This window comes from Pseudophryne corroboree, chromosome 7 (assembly GCF_028390025.1).
Source record: "Pseudophryne corroboree isolate aPseCor3 chromosome 7, aPseCor3.hap2, whole genome shotgun sequence".
In the NCBI taxonomy this organism is placed as follows: Eukaryota; Metazoa; Chordata; class Amphibia; order Anura; family Myobatrachidae; genus Pseudophryne; species Pseudophryne corroboree.
Window position 1 is genome coordinate 413,477,372 of NC_086450.1, and position 18,502 is coordinate 413,495,873.

The window sequence follows — 18,502 nt, forward strand, 5'->3', positions numbered from 1 at the left end:
TTGTAATTATTTTTAACAGTAGAGTAGGACCTGCAGTAAAGTGGGGTCCCTTGCCGAGGGCTGCAGGCTTAAATGCATTGATCAATACATGAACTAAAACTCCACTGTTTATTATTGTGAGTTTATATAGTGTTAGTTTATAGGACTGCTGTTTGAAACATAATTGCTACAGACAAGCAAAAAAAAATTCTGTACACCAACTTGTCGTGAATAATTTTTCTGCTATGTGCCACTGAAGTTTTTGTACTGAGATTTCCTTCTGTGGACACTGTTAATCAGATGAATGCCACATAGGTCCATTTAGAAGGATCCACAAACTGTATTGATACTAGACCCATTGAAGAAGTCCTTTGGATGAAACGCGTTGGGCTGTTATCTACAGGTCTTGTTGATCTCAGAAGGAGATCAAACCAGAAGCATATATTGTCTACAATTCTGTTTTATCAGTACAATTGCTTTTTATGTCAAAAGTTTTTATTGTGATGAACTATGTATTGTTGACATTAAAAAAGTTGGAAAATCTTATTCAAAGAGAGACAGATTCCTAAGGGAGATAATAGATAGTGTGTCTGTTTGGGTGTGACACCCAAACAGACACACTATCTATTATCTCCCTTAGGAATCTGTCTCTCTTTGCATATCCTCTATTCCTATATAGTACCCTATCTAACAGGGGGTAGGTTCCTCCTGAGGTGGAGCTCAGACGTTTTAGCGCAAAGTAGGATATCAGTGTTTTTTATTTATATATATATATATATATATATATATATATATATTTAAAAAAAACCCGGTTAATATAGTGAGTTCAGAGCCCCTGTTTTTTTTATATATATATATATATAAAATATTGTTTCTCTTATGTCCTAGAGCAGAGGTTCTCAAACTCGGTCCTCGGGAGCCCACACAGTGCATGTTTTGCAGGTAACCCAGCAGGTGCACAGGTGTATTAATTACTCACTGACACATTTTAAAAGGTCCACAGGTGGAGCTAATTATTTCACTTGCGATTCTGTGAGGAGACCTGCAAAACATGCACTGTGTGGGCCCCCGAGGACCGAGTTTGACAACCTCAGTCCTAGAGGATACTGGGAATCCATTTAGTACACTGGGGTATAGATGGGACTACTAGGAGCCGTGGGCACTTTAAGAATTTGATCGTTTGCGCTGGCTCCTCCCTCTATGCCTCTCCTACCAGACTCCGTTTACAAAATGTGCCCGGAGGAGCCGGTCACGCTTATGGAAGCTCCTGAAGAGTTTTCTGCATTTATTTTATCTGTTATTTTCAGGCAGGACTTGATGGCACCAGAATGCCTGCTTCGTGGGACTTAATGGGGGGAACGGCCCAACCTCTTGAGGGGTTAATGGTCCCGTTCCCCGCTGACAGGACACTAGCTCCTGAGGGAACTCTTTGCAAGCCCCACCACGGCGAGTGTACATTCCCGCAGCACGCCACCACCCCTAACAGAGCCAGAAGAGTGGCGAGTACTAAGTCGGTGTCACGGTTAGCGGGTTGCCGGCCATTATGGTGGCATGAGGGTACGGATACGCATGGCTTCTAACCGGAGCGGACTGCGTCTCCAGACTCCGTACACAATGCAGACGCACAGCTTCTGAGGGGGCGAACTGCATCTCAGTACACTGTACACAGTACCCACACTGGCAAACACAGACTTAAAACGGATCTGACTCCATTTTAAGCACTAAATTACCTCAGCCAGTATAAAAAAAGCGGGAAGCCCGTGCGCCATGGAGGGGGCAGAGCTTTACTATGAGCGGATCCAGCAGCTCACCAGCGCCATTTTCCCTCTGCAGTGGACACAGACGCTGACTGACAGGGATGTGCAGCTCCTCCGGAGAGACTTCAGATTACCTCAGCGGTATCAGGGGGTCATAGCAGGGGGGTAGCGATTACTAGTGTACTGAGTCCTCAATCTGGGTACTTAGACCCGGCTGAGCTTGGCATTAGCGATAAGGCGCTGTGTGCTGGCTCCATACTATCTGTGTCTCCCTGGAAGGGCTTTTTGTGGGTTAATTGTGCTTTTAACCTTTTACTGTGTGTGTGTGCTGTCACATTTACAATATGTCAGGCAAAGAGTGTGTTTCATGTACGGCAGAGTGTTCCTCTTCCCCAGGGAGCTCACTACTGTGTACTCAGTATAGTGCACCTTCCCAAGCTAGCGGGGCTGAACCAGCATGACTGGATTCCATTAAAGGAATGATTTCCAGTATTTCTACTAAATTATCCTGCAATGAGAAAGAGACGCAATGCTTAAGACAGTCTGTGGATGAGTTTATGAACAGAGGCTGAGTGCCCAAACCAGCGTCTCAGACCCCTACCATTTGTCCACAAAAATGTACTCTGGCCCAGATCCTGCAGTCTGGCTTTGATGATGAAGGGTCAGACATGGAGGAGGGTGAGGTGGATTTGGCGGGGGGGCGGGGGGGGGGGATGCTGCTCTGTCACAGGGAATAGAGGCTCTTATAGAAGCTATCAGAGACGTTCTGCAAATTCCGGATGACGTGACAGAGGAGTGTGAGGAATCTTATTTTAATGTGAAAAAAAGAAGTCCTCAGTCACTTTTCCTGTGTCAAAGGAACTGAATATCCTGTTTGAAGAACTGTGGGTTAATCCTGATAGGAAGTTTGAAATCCCTAAGAGGTTACTCTCATCCTTTCTTTTTCCTCCTGAGGATAGGAAAAAATGGGAAAATCTACTGATATTGGATGCATCAGTAGCCAGGCTGGCACGGAAAATAGTATTACCTGTCCATGGTACACAGCTGCTGGGGTGGCCCAGAGACCCACTATAGCATGTGCGTGGATCACTAAAGCCATTGATAAATGGTCAGGTAACCTAATTGTGGGGTTAGATTCCTTATCTAGGGAGAGATTGTTTTACTCCTGCAACATATACAGGACTCTGCGAACTTTATGGTGGAAGCCATAAAAGAAATAGGCTTGCTTAATGCACGCACCACTGCTATGGCAGTGTCAGCACGCAGGGGCTTATGGCTACGCCAGTGGACTGCTGATGCGGACTCCAGGAAAGGCGTGGAAGGCCTATCATTTACAGGAGAGGCCTTATTTGGAGATGAACTGGATAAATGGATCTCCAAAGCTACTGCGGGTAAGTCCACATATCTTCCTTCCGCAGCTCCCCCAGCCATGAATGCCTACTCAGCTTCTAATTTGCAGTCCTTTCGGACAGCCAAGTCCTTTCGGACAGACTGCTGACAACAGCCTCCCTGCTTCGTGGGACTAAGGGGGGGAGTAGTGTCCGCCCTGTGGGGTCTGAGCCACTATCTTCGCTGACAGGACACTGAGCTCCTGAGGGGATCGAACGTTCCCTGCCACAGGGGATCGCTCACCCCGGCAGCATGCCGCCACCCCCTTACAGAGCCAGAAGATCAGTGGCGAGTCAGTCACCGGCGGCCCCCCTAGCAAGCGGGGAGCCGGTGTGAAGATGGTACATAGTGCGGCGCTGTGAGGGGCGCCCTGAGCCAGCGCCTACACCCTACACTGACCTCTAAGCCTGTCAGGGTCCCAGGATCGTTGCCAGCATGATTCCTCAGGTCAGTATAATCTCCAGAAGAGCGTGAAGACAGCGCCATTAAGGGGGCAGAGCTTCTCAGAGCGGACCCAGCAGCGTTCAGCGCCATTTTCCTGCCTGCAGAAACGCTGTCAGTGAAGAGCAGTCCCTATATATCAACTCCAGCTATTTCTTACGGTACCAGGGGGTTGTAGAAGGGGGGGAGGCTGTGTACAGACTGTGTAATCTATTAAGGTGCACAGTCAGCGCTGGTTGGGGTCTCCCTATACCTTGAAAGCGCTGTGTCTGGGTTGGCTCCAATCTCTGTGTCTCTCTTGCCATTTTTGGGTGTGAAACTCTGTCTATCCTCCCCTGTGTGGAGTGTCTGGGGGTCTCCATTTAGCTATGTCCAGGGACACTGTGTCATATGCTGCAGAGGATATGTCCTCTCAGGATGATCTCATTCCATGTAATCAGGATTGCACTGTTTTAGCGCAGATACCAGCAAGGGAGCCTGAATGGGTATCCTCTAGCAAATCTATGATTTCTCAGATTTCTACTGGGGTTGCACAGAATGAATCTGCAACTCAGGTTTTACAGAACTCTATGGCAGTTTGGTCTGGTTCTGTTACCTCAGGGTCCCCCTCTGTAGGTTCCCACAAACGTGCTCTTGCCCAGATTATGCAAGATGACACGGGATACCGATTCTGACACGGCAGGCGGTGATGAGGATGTGCTCGGGGGGGCCGCATCTCTTGCTAAAGGGGTGCAGTTGATGATAGCGGCTATTAGGGATGTGTTGAATATTGCTGATACAACACCTGAGCAGGTTGAGGAGGCTTACTTCACTGACAATAAGAAAGCCTCGCTAACCTTTCCTGTGTCCAAGGAATTAAATGCTATTTTTGAGAAAGCATGGGAAAACCCGGAGAAAAAATCCCTAGAAAGGTTCTGATTGCTTTCCCCTTCCCTGAGGAGGATAGGAAAAAATCGGAAAACCCACCCATAGTGGACGCGTCTGTATCCAGACTCTCGAAAAAGGTGGTTTTACCTGTTCCAGGATCTACCGCCTTAAAGGAGCCGGCTGATCGCAAAATTGATACTATGCTCAAATCCATATACACGGCTTCAGGGGCGATTCTACGTCCCACTATTGCCTGTGCATGGATTTCCAAAGCTATAGTAAAGTGGTCAGGCACATTACTTGAGGATTTGGATACAATGGATAAAAGTGATGTTGAATTGTTTTTACGTAACATTCAGGATTCTGCAGGATTTATTGTGGAACCCATGAAAGACCTGGGTTCCATGGCTGCAGGGATATCTTCCATATCTGTCTCAGCTCGTAGGAGACTTTGGCTGTGCCAGTGGTCTGCCGATGTGGAATCCAGGAGAGGTGTGGAGACCCTACCCTACACAGGTCATGCTCTCTTTGGGGAAGCGTTGGATGCGTTACTCTCCACGGCTACAGCGTGTAAGTCACCTTTTCTTCCCTCAGCTGCACCTGCTACGAAGAAACCTTTTTCTTCAGCTGCATCACAGTCCTTTCGGGTTGCTAAAACAAGAAAGGCCAAACCGTCCAACACCTTCTTTAGAGGAGGTCGACCAAAATCCAAGAAACCTGCTGCTGCGGGTTCCCAGGAACAGAAGCCTGCTTCAGGTACGCCAAAGTCCTCCGCATGGCGGTGGACCGCGCAGCCTGGAGGTAGGGCCTGTGGGGGCGAGACTTAGACATTTCAGTCATGTCTGAGTGTCGTCCGGCCCGGATCCCTGGGTACAAGATATTGTGTCCCAGGGGTACCGGCTGGAATTTCAAGATCTCCCTCCTCACCGGTTCTTCAAATCAGGCTTGCCAGCTTTGCCGGCAGACAGGGCTACCCTACAGGGAGCCACCCAGAAGTTGATGGAGGCACAGGTTATTGTACCAGTTCCTCCCCAGATACAAAACAAGGGTTACTATTCGAACCTTTTCGTGGTACCGAAACCGGATGGTTCGGTCAGGCCCATTCTGAACTTTAAAATCACTAAACCCCTTTCTGTGGGAGCTCAAGTTCAAAATGGAGTCTCTAAGGGCGGTGATATCAGGTCTGGAGGAGGGGGAATTCCTGGTATCCCTGGATATCAAGGATGCGTACCTCCACATTCTGATTTGGCTGCCGCATCAAGCTTATCTCCGATTCGCACTGTTGGACTGTCATTTTAAATTCCAGACCCTGCCATTCGGCCTCTCCACAGCACCGAGGGTATTCACCAAGGTGATGGCGGAAATGATGGTTCTCCTCCGCAGACAGGGGGTGAACATAATTCCAAATCTGGACGATCTGCTGATAAAGGTATCGTCCAAGGAGAAGCTATTACAGTCCATATCTCTCACGACCCAGCTTCTCAGGGAACATGGTTGGATCCTGAATCTTCCAAAATCACCAAACAGGAGGTTGTCACTGCATGGAAGTGCAGAGGGTGTTAACTCCAGATGAAAAAGCGTTGGTGATACAAACAATGGACCGGGATGTCCTGAAGCAAGCCCGGGTGTCGGTTCATCAGTGCATTCGCCTTCTGGGGAAGATGGTGGCCTCTTACGAGGCTCTGCAGTACGGGAGATTTCATGCTCGGTCCTTCCAACTGGATCTCCTGGACAAATGGTCGGGATCTCATCTACACATGCACCAGAGAATACGTCTGTTGCCAAAGGCCAGGATCTCACTCCTCTGGTGGCTGCAATTACCTCACCTTCTGGAGGGCCGCAGGTTCGGGATTCAGGACTGGATCCTTCTAACCACGGATGCAAATCTCCGGTGTTGGGCCAGTCACTCAAGGGGAAACCTTCCAAGGAAGGTGGTCAAGTCTGGAAGCCGGCCTGCCGATAAACATTCTGGAACTAAGAGCCGTCTACAGCTGTCTTCTCCAAGCGGCCCATCTTCTGAGAAATCGGGCCATTCAAGTGCAGTCGGACAATGTAACGACAGTGGCTTACATAAACAGACAGGGCGGAACGAAGAGCAGAGCTGCAATGTCAGAGGTAACAAGAATCATCCTCTGGGTGGAAAAACACGCGTTGGCGCTGTCGGCAATCTTCATTCCAGGAGTAGACAACTGGGAAGCGGACTTCCTCAGCAGACACGATCTCCATCCAGGAGAGTGGAGTCTCCATCCGCAGGTGTTCAAGGAGGTAACAGATCTTTGGGGCATACCCAAAATAGACATGATGGCCTCTCGTCTCAACAACTATATTGTTCCAGGTCGAGGGACCCGCAAGCAGTGGCGGTGGACGCCCTAGTGACTCCGTGGGTGTTCCAGTCGGTGTACATGTTTCCTCCACTTCCACTCATTCCAAGAGTGCTAAAACTCATAAGGAGAAAAATAGTTCAGGCAATCCTCATTGCTCCGGACTGGCCAAGGCGGGCTTGGTATGCGTATCTTCTGGATCTACTGCTAGAAGAGCCGAGGCCTCTTCCTCTTCGGGAGGACCTGCTGCAGCAGGGGCCGTTCGCTTATCAAGACTTACCGCGGCTACGTTTGACGGCATGGAGGTTGAACGCCAGATATTAGCTCGGAAGGGCATTCCAAACAAGGTTATTGCTTCCCTGATACAGGCTAGGAAAGGAGTAATGTCAAAGCATTACCATCGCATTTGGAAAAAAATATGCATCTTGGTGTGAATCCAAGAAGTTTCCTACGGTGGAGTTTCAACTCAGACGTTTTCTCCTCTTCCTGCAAGCAGGTGTGAATATGGGCCTGAGGTTGGGATATGTGAAGATCCAGATTTCGGCCCTATACATTTTCTTCCAGAAACAATTGGCTGCCCTCCCTGAGGTTCAGACTTTTTTGAAGGGAGTTCTGCACATCCAACCTCTTTTTGTGCCGCCTACGGCACCCTGGGATCTTAACGTGGTGTTGCAGTTCCTCCAGTCGGACTGGTTTGAGCCTCTATAGGAGGTTGAGGTCAAGTTTCTCACGTGGAAGGCTGTCACTTTGTTGGCCTTGGCTTCTGCTAGACGTGTGTCGGAGTTGGGGGCTTTGTCATGTAAAAGCCCATACTTGATCTTCCATGAAGATAGAGCTGAGCTCCAGACACGTCCGCAGTTCCTTCCGAAGGTTGTGTCGGCATTTCATATCAACTAACCTATTGTGGTGCCAGTTGCTACTGACTCCTCAGTTTCATCATAGTCCATGGATGTTGTAAGGGCTCTGAAAATCTATGTGAAGAGGACTGCTCGTCACCGAAAATCGGACTCTCTGTTTGTCCTGTATGATCCCAAGAAACTTGGGTGTCCTGCTTCTACGCAGGCAATCTCTTGCTGGAACAGGTTCACTATCCAGCATGAGTATTCTACGGCAGGATTGCCGTGTCCTACGTCTGTTAAGGCCCACTGTACTCGTAAGGTGGGTTCTTCCTGGGCGGCTGCCCGGGGTGTTTTGGCTTTACAGCTTTGCCGAGCGGCTACTTGGGTTGGGATCGAACATGTTTGCAAAGTTCTACAAGTTCGATACTTTGGCCTCTGAGGATCTGATGTTTGGTCAATCAGTTCTGCAGGAGCCTCTGCGCTCTACCTCCCGTTCTGGGAGCTTTGGTACATCCCCATGGTACTAATGTGGACCCCAGCATCCTCTAGGACGTAAGAGAAAATAGGATTTTAATTACCTACCAATAAATCCTTTTCTCGTAGTCTGTAGAGGATGCTGGGCGCCCGACCAGCGCTTCGTGATCCTGCAGTGGTTACTTAGTTCAGTACTGCTTAGTTCTTGGTAAGTACTGTTTTGTTACTTGGTAAGTAATGTTGGGGGTCATTCCGAGTTGATCGTTGCAGGGCTACGATCATGTCCATAGACATGCGGGGGGACGCCCAGCTCAGGGCTATCCTGCCCCGCATGTCAGTGCCGGCTTCCCCCCCGCAGAAGTGCAAAAGCATCGCACAGCGGTGATGCTTTTGCACTTTAGGAGTAGCTCCCGGCCAGCGCAGCTTTAGCGTGCTGGCCAGGAGCTACTCGCCGTCACGCACCCCGCACGGTCCGGCCGCGCCTGCGTTGGCCGGACCGCGCCCACGAAACGGCGGTTGGGGAGCAGTCACCCAAGGGGTGCAGTTTCAGGGAAGATGGTCAAGTCAGGAAGTTTTCCTTCTAATTAACATTCTGGACCTCAGGGCTATATACAACGCCCTTCTGCAGGCCTCGTATCTTCTTCGAGATCAGGCCATTCAGGTCCAGTCGGACAATGTGACGGCGGTAACGTACATAAACCAACTGGGGGGAACGAAAAGCAGAGCAGCAATGTCAGAGGTGACAAGAATTCTCCTCTGGGCAGAAAAACACGCTGTGGCGTTGTCAGCGGTCTTCATTCCGGGAGTAGACAACTGGGAAGCAGACACGACCTGCACCCAGGGGGGTGGGGCCATCACCCGGAGGTGTGCAGGTGCTTGACACGTCGGTGGGGATATCCACGAATCGACATGATGGCCTCTCATCTCAACAAGAAGCTCTAGCGGAATTGTTCCAGGTCGAGAGACCCACAGGCAGTGGCGGTAGACGCTCTGATGACTCCATGGGTCTATCAGATGGTGTACGTGGTTCCTCCACTTCCTCTGATCCCAAGAATTCTCAAAAGAATAAAAAGGGAAAAGGTTCAAGCAATACTCATTGCTCCAAACTGGCCAAGAAGGGCCTGGTACGCGGACCTTCTAGAGATGCTAATCGAAGATCCGTGGCCTCTACCTCTTCGCGAGGATCTTCTGCAATAGGACCCGTTCGTCTATCAAGACTTACCGCTGCTATGTTTAACGGCATGGAAGTTGAACGGCTGATTCTAGCCCGGAGAGGGATCTCTGACAAGGTCATCCCGACTATGATCCAAACCAGAATGGGGTAACGTCTAAACATTACCACCGTATTTGGAATAAATACGTCTCTTGGTGTGACAGCAAAAAATATTCTGCGGTGGAATTTTATTTGGGACGCTTACTGCTTTTTCTGCAGTTAGGTGTGGATGTGGGCCTACATCTGGGCTCCATAAAAGTCCAGATTTTGGCCTTGTCCATTTTCTTTCAGAAACAATTGGCTTCTCTCCCTGAGGTCCAGACGTTCTTGAAAGGTGTTCTGCACATCCAACCAGCCTATGTGCCTCCCACGGCACCTTGGGATCTCAATTTGGTGCTGCAGTTCCTCCAATTGGACTGGTTTGAACCGTTACAGGAGGTAGACGTAAAATATCTTCCGTGGAACACAGTCACACTGTTGATCTTGGCCCAGTGTGTCGGAGCTGGGAGCCTTGTCTCACAAGAGCCCCTATTTAATTTTCCATGAAGACAGAGCTGAACACAGAACTCGTCAGCAATTTCTTCCTAAACTGGTATCTGCTGGTATCAACCAACCTATTGTGGTTCCGGTTGTTGCCAACACCTCTGCTTCTTCAAAGTCTTTGGATGTTGTGAGGGCTTTGAAGGTGTATGTAAAGCGAATAGCTCATCACAAATCGGACTCGCTGTTTGTTCTTTATGATCCCAATAAAATTGGATGTCCTGCTTCAAAGCAGTCCATTGCACGCTGGATCAGGCTCACTATCCAGCATGCTTTTTCCACAACAGGTTTGCCGTTTCCAAAATCTGTACAGGCCCACTCTACTAGGTCGGTGGGTTCTTCTTGGGCGGCTGCCCGGGGGGGTCTGCCGAGCAGCTACTTGGTCAGGTTCGAACACGTTTGCTAAGTTCTACAAGTTCGATACTTTGGCCTCTGAGGGCCTTCACAATCAGTTCTGCAGGAACCTCAGCACTCTCCCACCCGGTTTGGGAGCTTTGGTACTTCCCCATGGTACTAAATGGATTCCCAGTATCCTCTAGGACGTAAGAGAAAATTGTATTTTGATTACCTACCAGTAAATCCTTTTCTTGTAGTCTGTAGAGCAGGCTTTTTCAACCAGTGTGCCGTGGCACACTAGTGTGCCGTGACCAGTTGCAAGGTGTGCCGCGGAGTCACAGCAGCTTCCTGCACCTTCAGAGTGAACTGTTGGCCTGGGCTCTTCTTAGAGGATCATTCATGCTCCAGCTGTGACCTGTGCCTTGATGACGCGGCGGTGTGATATCATAGGTCACGGCCGCCGCAACTCACCACCCAGCCAGCCCACCCGTGTGCATACACATCTTCCAATTCCCGCCTGCATCCACAGCTTTCCTTGCCCACCCACGTCTACACTTGCCCGCCCGCCAGCTGCTCAGTATTCGCAGCAATCCACTATGAACAACTCCCGCCACTGAGGGACAGGGAGGAGGACAGCTGACCAGTAGGGGCTAATATTTGTTATGTTATTTCTCCTGTGGGAAGCATTAGGATTTATGGATTCATGGCGGGAACAATGTGAATAATTCATGTGGGGAGCAATAGGATTTATGTGGGGAGAAATGTGATTGATTTATGTGTGTGCAACATGATTTATGTGGGGAGCAATGTGATTGATTTATGTGGGGAGCAATAGGATTTATGTAAAGAGCAACATGATTTATGTGGGGAGCAATGTCATTGTTTTCTCTAACGTCCTAGTGGATGCTGGGGACTCCGTCAGGACCATGGGGAATAGCGGCTCCGCAGGAGACAGGGCACAAAAGCAAGCTTTTAGGATCACATGGTGTGTACTGGCTCCTCCCCCTATGACCCTCCTCCAAGCCTCAGTTAGGTTTTTGTGCCCGGCCGAGAAGGGTGCAATCTAGGTGGCTCTCTTAAAGAGTTGCTTAGAAAAAGTTTTTAGGTTCTTTATTTTCAGTGAGTCCTGCTGGCAACAGGCTCACTGCATCGAGGGACTTAGGGGAGAGATTTTCAACTCACCTGCGTGCAGGATGGATTGGATTCTTAGGCTACTGGACATAGCTCCAGAGGGAGTCGGAACACAGGGCTCGCCCTGGGGTTCGTCCCGGAGCCGCGCCGCCGACCCCCCTTGCAGATGCTGAAGATGAAGAGGTCCGGAACCAGGCGGCAGAAGACTCTCAGTCTTCATCAGGTAGCGCACAGCACTGCAGCTGTGCGCCATTGTTGTCAGCACACTTCACACAGCGGTCACGGAGGGTGCAGGGCGCTGGGGGGGGGCGCCCTGGGCAGCAATGTATAATACCTGTATGGCGAAAAATACATCACATATAGCCCTTGAGGCTATATGGATGTATTTAACCCCTGCCAGATATCTAAAACTCCGGAGAAGAAGCCCGCCGAAAAGGGGGCGGGGCCTATTCTCCTCAGCACACAGCGCCATTTTCCCTCACAGAAAGGCTGGTGGGAAGGCTCCCATGATCTCCCCTGCACTGCACTACAGAAACAGGGTTAAAACAGAGAGGGGGGGCACTGATTTGGCGATATGTATATATATATTAAAATGCTATAAAAGGAACACTTATATAAAGGTTGTCCCTGGATAATTATAGCGTTTTGGTGTGTGCTGGCAAACTCTCCCTCTGTCTCCCCAAAGGGCTAGTGGGTCCTGTCCTCTATCAGAGCATTCCCTATGTGTGTGCTGTATGTCGGTACGTGTGTGTCGACATGTATGAGGAAAATATTGGTGAGGAGGCGGAGCAAATTGCCTGTAATGGTGATGTCACTCTCTAGGGAGTCGACACCGGAATGGATGGCTTATTTATGGAAATTACGTGACAATGTCAACACGCTGCAAGCCGGTTGACGACATGAGAGGGCCGGCGAACAAATTAGTATCTGTCCAGGCGTCTCAAACACCGTCAGGGGCTGTAAAATGCCCATTTACCTCAGTCGGTCGACACAGACCCAGACACGGACACTGATTTCAGTGTCGACGGTGAAGAAACAAACGTATTTTCTTTTAGGGCCACACGTTAAGGGCAATGAAGGAGGTGTTACATATTTCTGATACTCCAAGTACCACAAAAAAGGGTATTATGTGTGAGGTGAAAAAACTACCTGTAGTTTTTCCTGAATCAGATAAATTAAATGAAGTGTGTGATGATGCGTGGGTTTCCCCCGATAGAAAATTATTGGCGGTATACCCTTTCCCGCCAGAAGTTAAGGCGCGGTGGGAAACACCCCTCAGGGTGGATAAGGCGCTCACACGCTTATCAGAACAAGTGGCGGTACCATCTACGGATAGGGCCGTACTTAAGGAGCCAGCTGATAGGAGGCTGAAAAATATCCTAAAAAGTATACACACACACATGCTGGTGTTATACTGCGACCAGCGATCGCCTCAGCCTGGATGTGCAGAGCTGAGGTGGCTTGGTCGGATTCCCTGACTAAAAATATTGATACCTTTGACAGGGACAGTATTTTATTGACTATAGAGCATTTAAAGGATGCATTTCTATATATGCGAGATGCGCAGAGGGATATTTGCACTCTGGCATCAAGAGTAAATGCGATGTCCATATCTGCAAGAAGATGTTTATGGACACGACAGTGGTCAGGTGATGCAGATTCCAAACGGCACAAAGATGTATTGCCGTATAAAGGGGAGGAGTTATTTGGGGTCGGTCCATGGGACCTGGTGGCCAGGGCAACTGCTGGAAAATCCACCGTTTTTTACCCTAAGTCACATCTCTGCAGAAAAAGACACCGTCTTTTCAGCCTCAGTCCTTTCGTCCCTATAAGAGTCATATCTGCCCAGGGATAGAGGAAAGGGAAGAAGACTGCAGCAGGCAGCCCATTCCCAGGAACAGAAGCCCTCCACCGCTTCTACCAAGTTCTCAGCATGACGCTGGGACCGTACAGGACCCCTGGATCCTACAAGTAGTATCCAAGGGGTACAGATTGGAATGTCGAGAGGTTTCCCCCCTCGCAGGTTCCTGTAGTCTGCTGTACCAATGTCTCCCTCCGACAGGGAGGCAGTATTGAAAACAATTCACAAGCTGTATTCCCAGCAGGTGATAATAAAATTACCCCTCCGACAACAAGGAAAGGGGTATTACTCCACACTATATGGTGGTACTGAAGGCTAGGTGAGACCTATTCTAAATCTGAAAAATTTGAACACTTGCAAGGGTTCAAATCCAGATGGAGTCACTCAGAGCAGTGATAGCAAAGAACAAGGGGACTATATGGTGTCCCGGGACATCAGGGATGCTTACCTCCATGTCCCAAAATTTGCCTTTTCTCACCAAGGGTACCTCAGGTTCGTGGTACAGAACTGTCACTATCAGTTTCAAGACGATGCCGTTGGATTGTCCAAGGCACCCCGGGTCCTTACCAAGGTAATGACCGAAAGGAGGATTCGTCTTCAAAGAAAATGGACGACCTCCTGATAAGAACAAGGTCCAGAGAACAGTTGGAGGTCGGAGTAGCACTATCTCAAGTAGTTCTACGACAGCACGGGTGGATTCTAAATATTCCAAAACCGCAGTTGTTCCGACGACACGATTGCTGGTCCTAGGGATGATTCTGGACACAGTCCAGGAAAAGGTGTTTCTCCCAGAGGAGAAAGCCAGGGAGTTATCCGAGCTAATCGGGATCCTCCTAAAACCAGGAAAAGTGTCAGTGCATCATGGCACAAGAGTCCTGGTAAAAATGGTGGCTTATTACGAAGCGCTTCCATTCGGCAGATTTCACGCAAGAACTCTTCAGTGGGATCTGCTGGACAAATGGTCCGGATCGCATCTTCAGATGCATCAGCGGATAACCCTATATCCAAGGACAAGGGTGTCTCTCCTGTGGTGATTACAGAGTGCTCATCTTCTAGAGGGCCGCAGATTCGGCATTCAGGATTGGATGCTGGTGACCACGGAGGCCAGCCTGAGAGGCTGGGGAGCAGTCACACAAGGAGTGTGATCAAGTCTGGAGAATTCTCTCCACATAAATATACTGGAGCTAAGAGCAAATTTATAATGCTCTAAGCTTAGCAAGACCTCTGCTTCAAGGTCAGCCGGTATTGATCCAGTGGGATAACATCACGGCAGTCGCCCACGTAAACAGAAAGGGCGGCACAAGAAGCAGGAGGGCAGTGGCAAAACTGCAAGGATTTTTCGCTAGGCGGAAAATCATGTGATAGCACTGTCAGCAGTGTTCATTCCGGGAGTGGACGACTGGGAAGCAGACTTCCTCAGCAGGCACGACCTCCACCCGGGAGAGTGGGAACTTCATCGGGAAGTTTTCCGCATGATTGTGAACCGTTGGGAAAGACCAAAGGTGGACATGATGGCGTCCCGCCCGAACAAAAAATGGGACAGGTATTGCGCCAGGTCACGAGACCTTCAGGCGATAGCTGTGGACGTCCTGGTAACACCGTGGGTGTAACAGTCGGTGTATGTGTTCCCTCCTCTGCTTCTCATAACCAAGGTATTGAGAATTATAAGACATAGAGGAGTAAGAACTATACTCGTGGCTCCGGATTGGCCAAGAGGGACTTGGTAACCGGAACTTCAAGAGATGCTCACAGAGGACTAATGGCCTCGGGAGCTAAGAAGGGATTTGCTTTCAGCAAGTACCATGTCTGTTCCAAGAGGAACCGTGGCATCGGCCTTTAAGAAAGGACCTGCTCCAGCAGGGACCTTGTCTGTTCCAAGACTTACCGCGACTGCGTTTGACGGCATGGCGGTTTGAACGCCGGATCCTAAGGGAAAAGGCATTCCGGAAGAGGTCATACCTACCCTGGTCAAAGCCAGGAAGGAGGTGACCGCACAACGTTATCACCACATGTGGTAAAAATATGTTGCGTGGGTGAGGCCAGGAAGGCCCCACGAAAAAATTTCAACTAGGTCGATTTCTGCACTTCCTGCAAACAGGAGTGTCTAGGAGCCTCAAATTGGGGTCCATTAAGGTTCAAGTTTCGGCCCTATAGATTTTCTTCCAGAAAGAATTGGCTTCAGTTCCTGAAGTCCAGACGTTTGTCAAGGGAGTATTGCATATACAGCCCTTGTGTGCCTCCAGTGGCACCGTGGGATCTCAACGTAGTGTTGGGATTCCTCAAATCATATTGGTTTGAACCACTCAAATCTGTGGATTTGAAATATCTCACATGGAAAGTGACCATGCTGTTGGCCCTGGCCTCGGCCAGGCGATTGTCAAAATTGGCGGCTTTGTCTTACAAAAGCCCATATTTGATTTTCCATTCGGACAGGGCAGAACTGCGGACTCGTCCCCAGTTTCTTCCTAAGGTGGTGTCAGCGTTTGACCTGAAACAACCTATTGTGGTGCCTGCGGCTACTAGGGACTTGGAGGACTCCAAGTTGCTAGACGTTGTCAGGGCCCTGAAAATATATATATATATATATATATAATTCCAGGACGGCTGGAGTCAGAAAGTCTGACTTGCTGTTTATATTGTAGGCACCCAAAAAGCTGGGTGCTCCTGCTTCTAAGCAGACTATTGCTCGTTGGATTTGTAGTACAATTCAGCTTGCACATTCTGTGGCAGGCCTGCCACAGCCAAAATCTGTAAATGCCCATTCCACAAGGAAGGTGGGCTCATCTTGGGCGGCTGCCCGAGGGGTCTCGGCTTTACAACTTTGCCGAGCAGCTACTTGGTCAGGGGCAAACACGTTTGCAAAATTCTACAAATTTGATACCCTGGCTGAGGAGGACCTGGAGTTCTCTCATTCGGCGCTGCAGAGTCATCCGCACTCTCCCGCCCGTTTGGGAGCTTTGGTATAATCCCCATGGTCCTGACGGAGTCCCCAGCATCCACTAGGACGTTAGAGAAAATAAGATTTTACTTACCGATAAATCTATTTCTCATAGTCCGTAGTGGATGCTGGGCGCCCATCCCAAGTGCGGATTGTCTGCATTACTTGTACATAGTTATTGTTACAAAAAATCGGGTTATTATTGTTGTGAGCCATCTTTTTTAGAGGCTACTTCATTGTTATCATACTGTTAACTGGGTTCAAATCACAAGTTGTACGGTGTGATTGGTGTGGCTGGTATGAGTCTTACCCGGGATTCAAGAGCCTTCCTTATTGTGTACGCTCGTCCGGGCACAGTACCTAACTGAGGCTTGGAGGAGGGTCATAGGGGGAGGAGCCAGTACACACCATGTGATCCTAAAAGCTTGCTTTTGTGCCCTGTCTCCTGCGGAGCCGCTATTCCCCATGGTCCTGACGGAGTCCCCAGCATCCACTACGGACTATGAGAAATAGATTTATCGGTAAGTAAAATCTTATTTTTTCAGTGTAGGCCAATGTATGTGTGGATTTTTATTACTGTGAGGGCCAATGCGTTTTTTGTTGTTTTTATTCTGTGGGGTAACGGATGGTGTGCCTTGGCAATTTTAAAATATTGTTCAGTGTGCCGCGAGTAAAAAAAGGTTGAAAATCACTGCTGTAGAGGATACTGGGCGCCCGTCCGGTGCTTCGTACTTCCTGCAATGTTACTTGGTTAAGTATTGTTGTTTGGTTCAGCTGTTGCTGTTCCTGTTTTCAAGTTTGGTTAGCTTCGCTTTCCTCTTGTTTGTTTGTCCTGGTTTGGAATCTCACCACTATCCTGTTATATCCTTCTCTCAAAGTATGTCCGTCTCCTCGGGCACAGTTTCCTAGACTGAGTCTGGTAGGAGGGGCATAGAGGGAGGAGCCAGCGCACACTATTAAATTCTTAAAGTGCCCATGGCTCCTAGTGGACCCATCTATACCCCATGGTACTAAATGGATTCCCAGTATCCTCTACAGACTACGAGAAAAGGATTTACCGGTAGGTAATTAAAATCCTATTTTCTAGCCATAGTATGGAAAATTATTACATATGTTCAGATTTTTGTAATTGTTAGGAGCCTACTTTAAAATTAGTTAAGATAATTGATATTTACTATAACAGTAAGGCATGAGCACAAACAATAACCTTAAGATAATACATGAAGGTGGGGGATAAGCCATCTATAGGATGCAGTCACAATGCCGGCTGAAGGGATACCAGCATTTGAAATACCGATGCCGGAATACTGACACCCATCAGAATCCCGACGGCAGAAATGCGAAAGGGCTGAGAGACTGGCAGTTGGCATACTGACAGTAAGTATACCCCGCGGGTTAGGTTTAGGGCCGAGGGATGATGGGGAAGGGGAAGGGAGCTTTAGGTTTAGGCCCCAGACGGGGGGATAGGGTTAGGCTGGTGGGAGGGTTAGGGTTAGGCACCCCCGGGGAGGTTAGGGTCAGGCTGCGGGGAAGGGAGGGTTAGGTTTAGGCAGCGGGAAAGGTGACTTCTGTTTAGGCACCTCTGGGGGGGTGGTTAGGGTCAGGCACTAAGGGGGGAGGTTAGGGTAGGCTGCAGTAACAGAGGGTTAGGGGAGGGGGGAGAACACTTCAAACACACCCCTGTCAGGATTTCAACCTTCAGGATCCCGGCGGCGGTATTACGACTGCCGGGATCCCAATCACCGGCGGTCGTAAGATACTGAATCCCTGTCTATCAGAGACCTTTATTTTGCCTTGTTCCACAGAAATAGGGGTTGATACCTCTAAGAGTTTTCATTCTGAGAGTCCAGTTTATTCTTTTGTACTGTAGGCACATTATTTATTTTACAATGTAGACCAATATATATTTGATTTGTGTAGACACATATTTTATCTGTGTAAAAGCGTCTTGTCTTCCTCCCAGGAAACTGCTCACAGACTGGATTATGATAATGCAGAAGGGGGGACATTAGAGAATGGATCTCTGCGTCTAATCTCGGAAATTCAGGTCAGTAAGTCTGTCACACCTCGTGGTTTTTGTCAGTTTTGCCGCACCAGGCCACAGTTCACGTGTCATCACTAGAATCTGCCCATAATATTAGCACCCAGAATGGCACTGCGGGATGTAACAATCTACACCGGAGCCCGTCCCTGTTCAGCGTGGTATCGGTGCTGCTGGGCAGTCCTGCTAACCACACGTGTGTGGCGGCCATTGCCAGAACCTCAGCCGGATAATTATGCGAAGTACAGTATAGCCAATAGGCTACAACGGGCTATCGCCATCTTCAGATGACGGCCGCTGCAGGGGCCAATCTCCGAGATGCTTTGCATTCTGAAAGTCTGTAAATATGGCAGCATGGCATCCCACATAGAAACC

General features: G+C 49.1%; 1 protein-coding gene across 4 annotated transcripts in view; it reads left to right on the plus strand.

Annotated features, from left to right (window-relative positions):
* The window catches only part of PALB2 (partner and localizer of BRCA2), a 61,886-nt gene that overhangs the window by 30,736 nt on the left and 12,648 nt on the right, over positions 1 to 18,502 (plus strand). For all 4 annotated transcript variants that reach the window (XM_063934734.1, XM_063934731.1, XM_063934733.1 and 1 more), the window contains one exon: positions 18,050 to 18,133. In XM_063934734.1, coding sequence (XP_063790804.1) covers positions 18,050 to 18,133 — 84 coding nt within the window. The remainder of the gene's footprint in view (positions 1 to 18,049; positions 18,134 to 18,502) is intronic.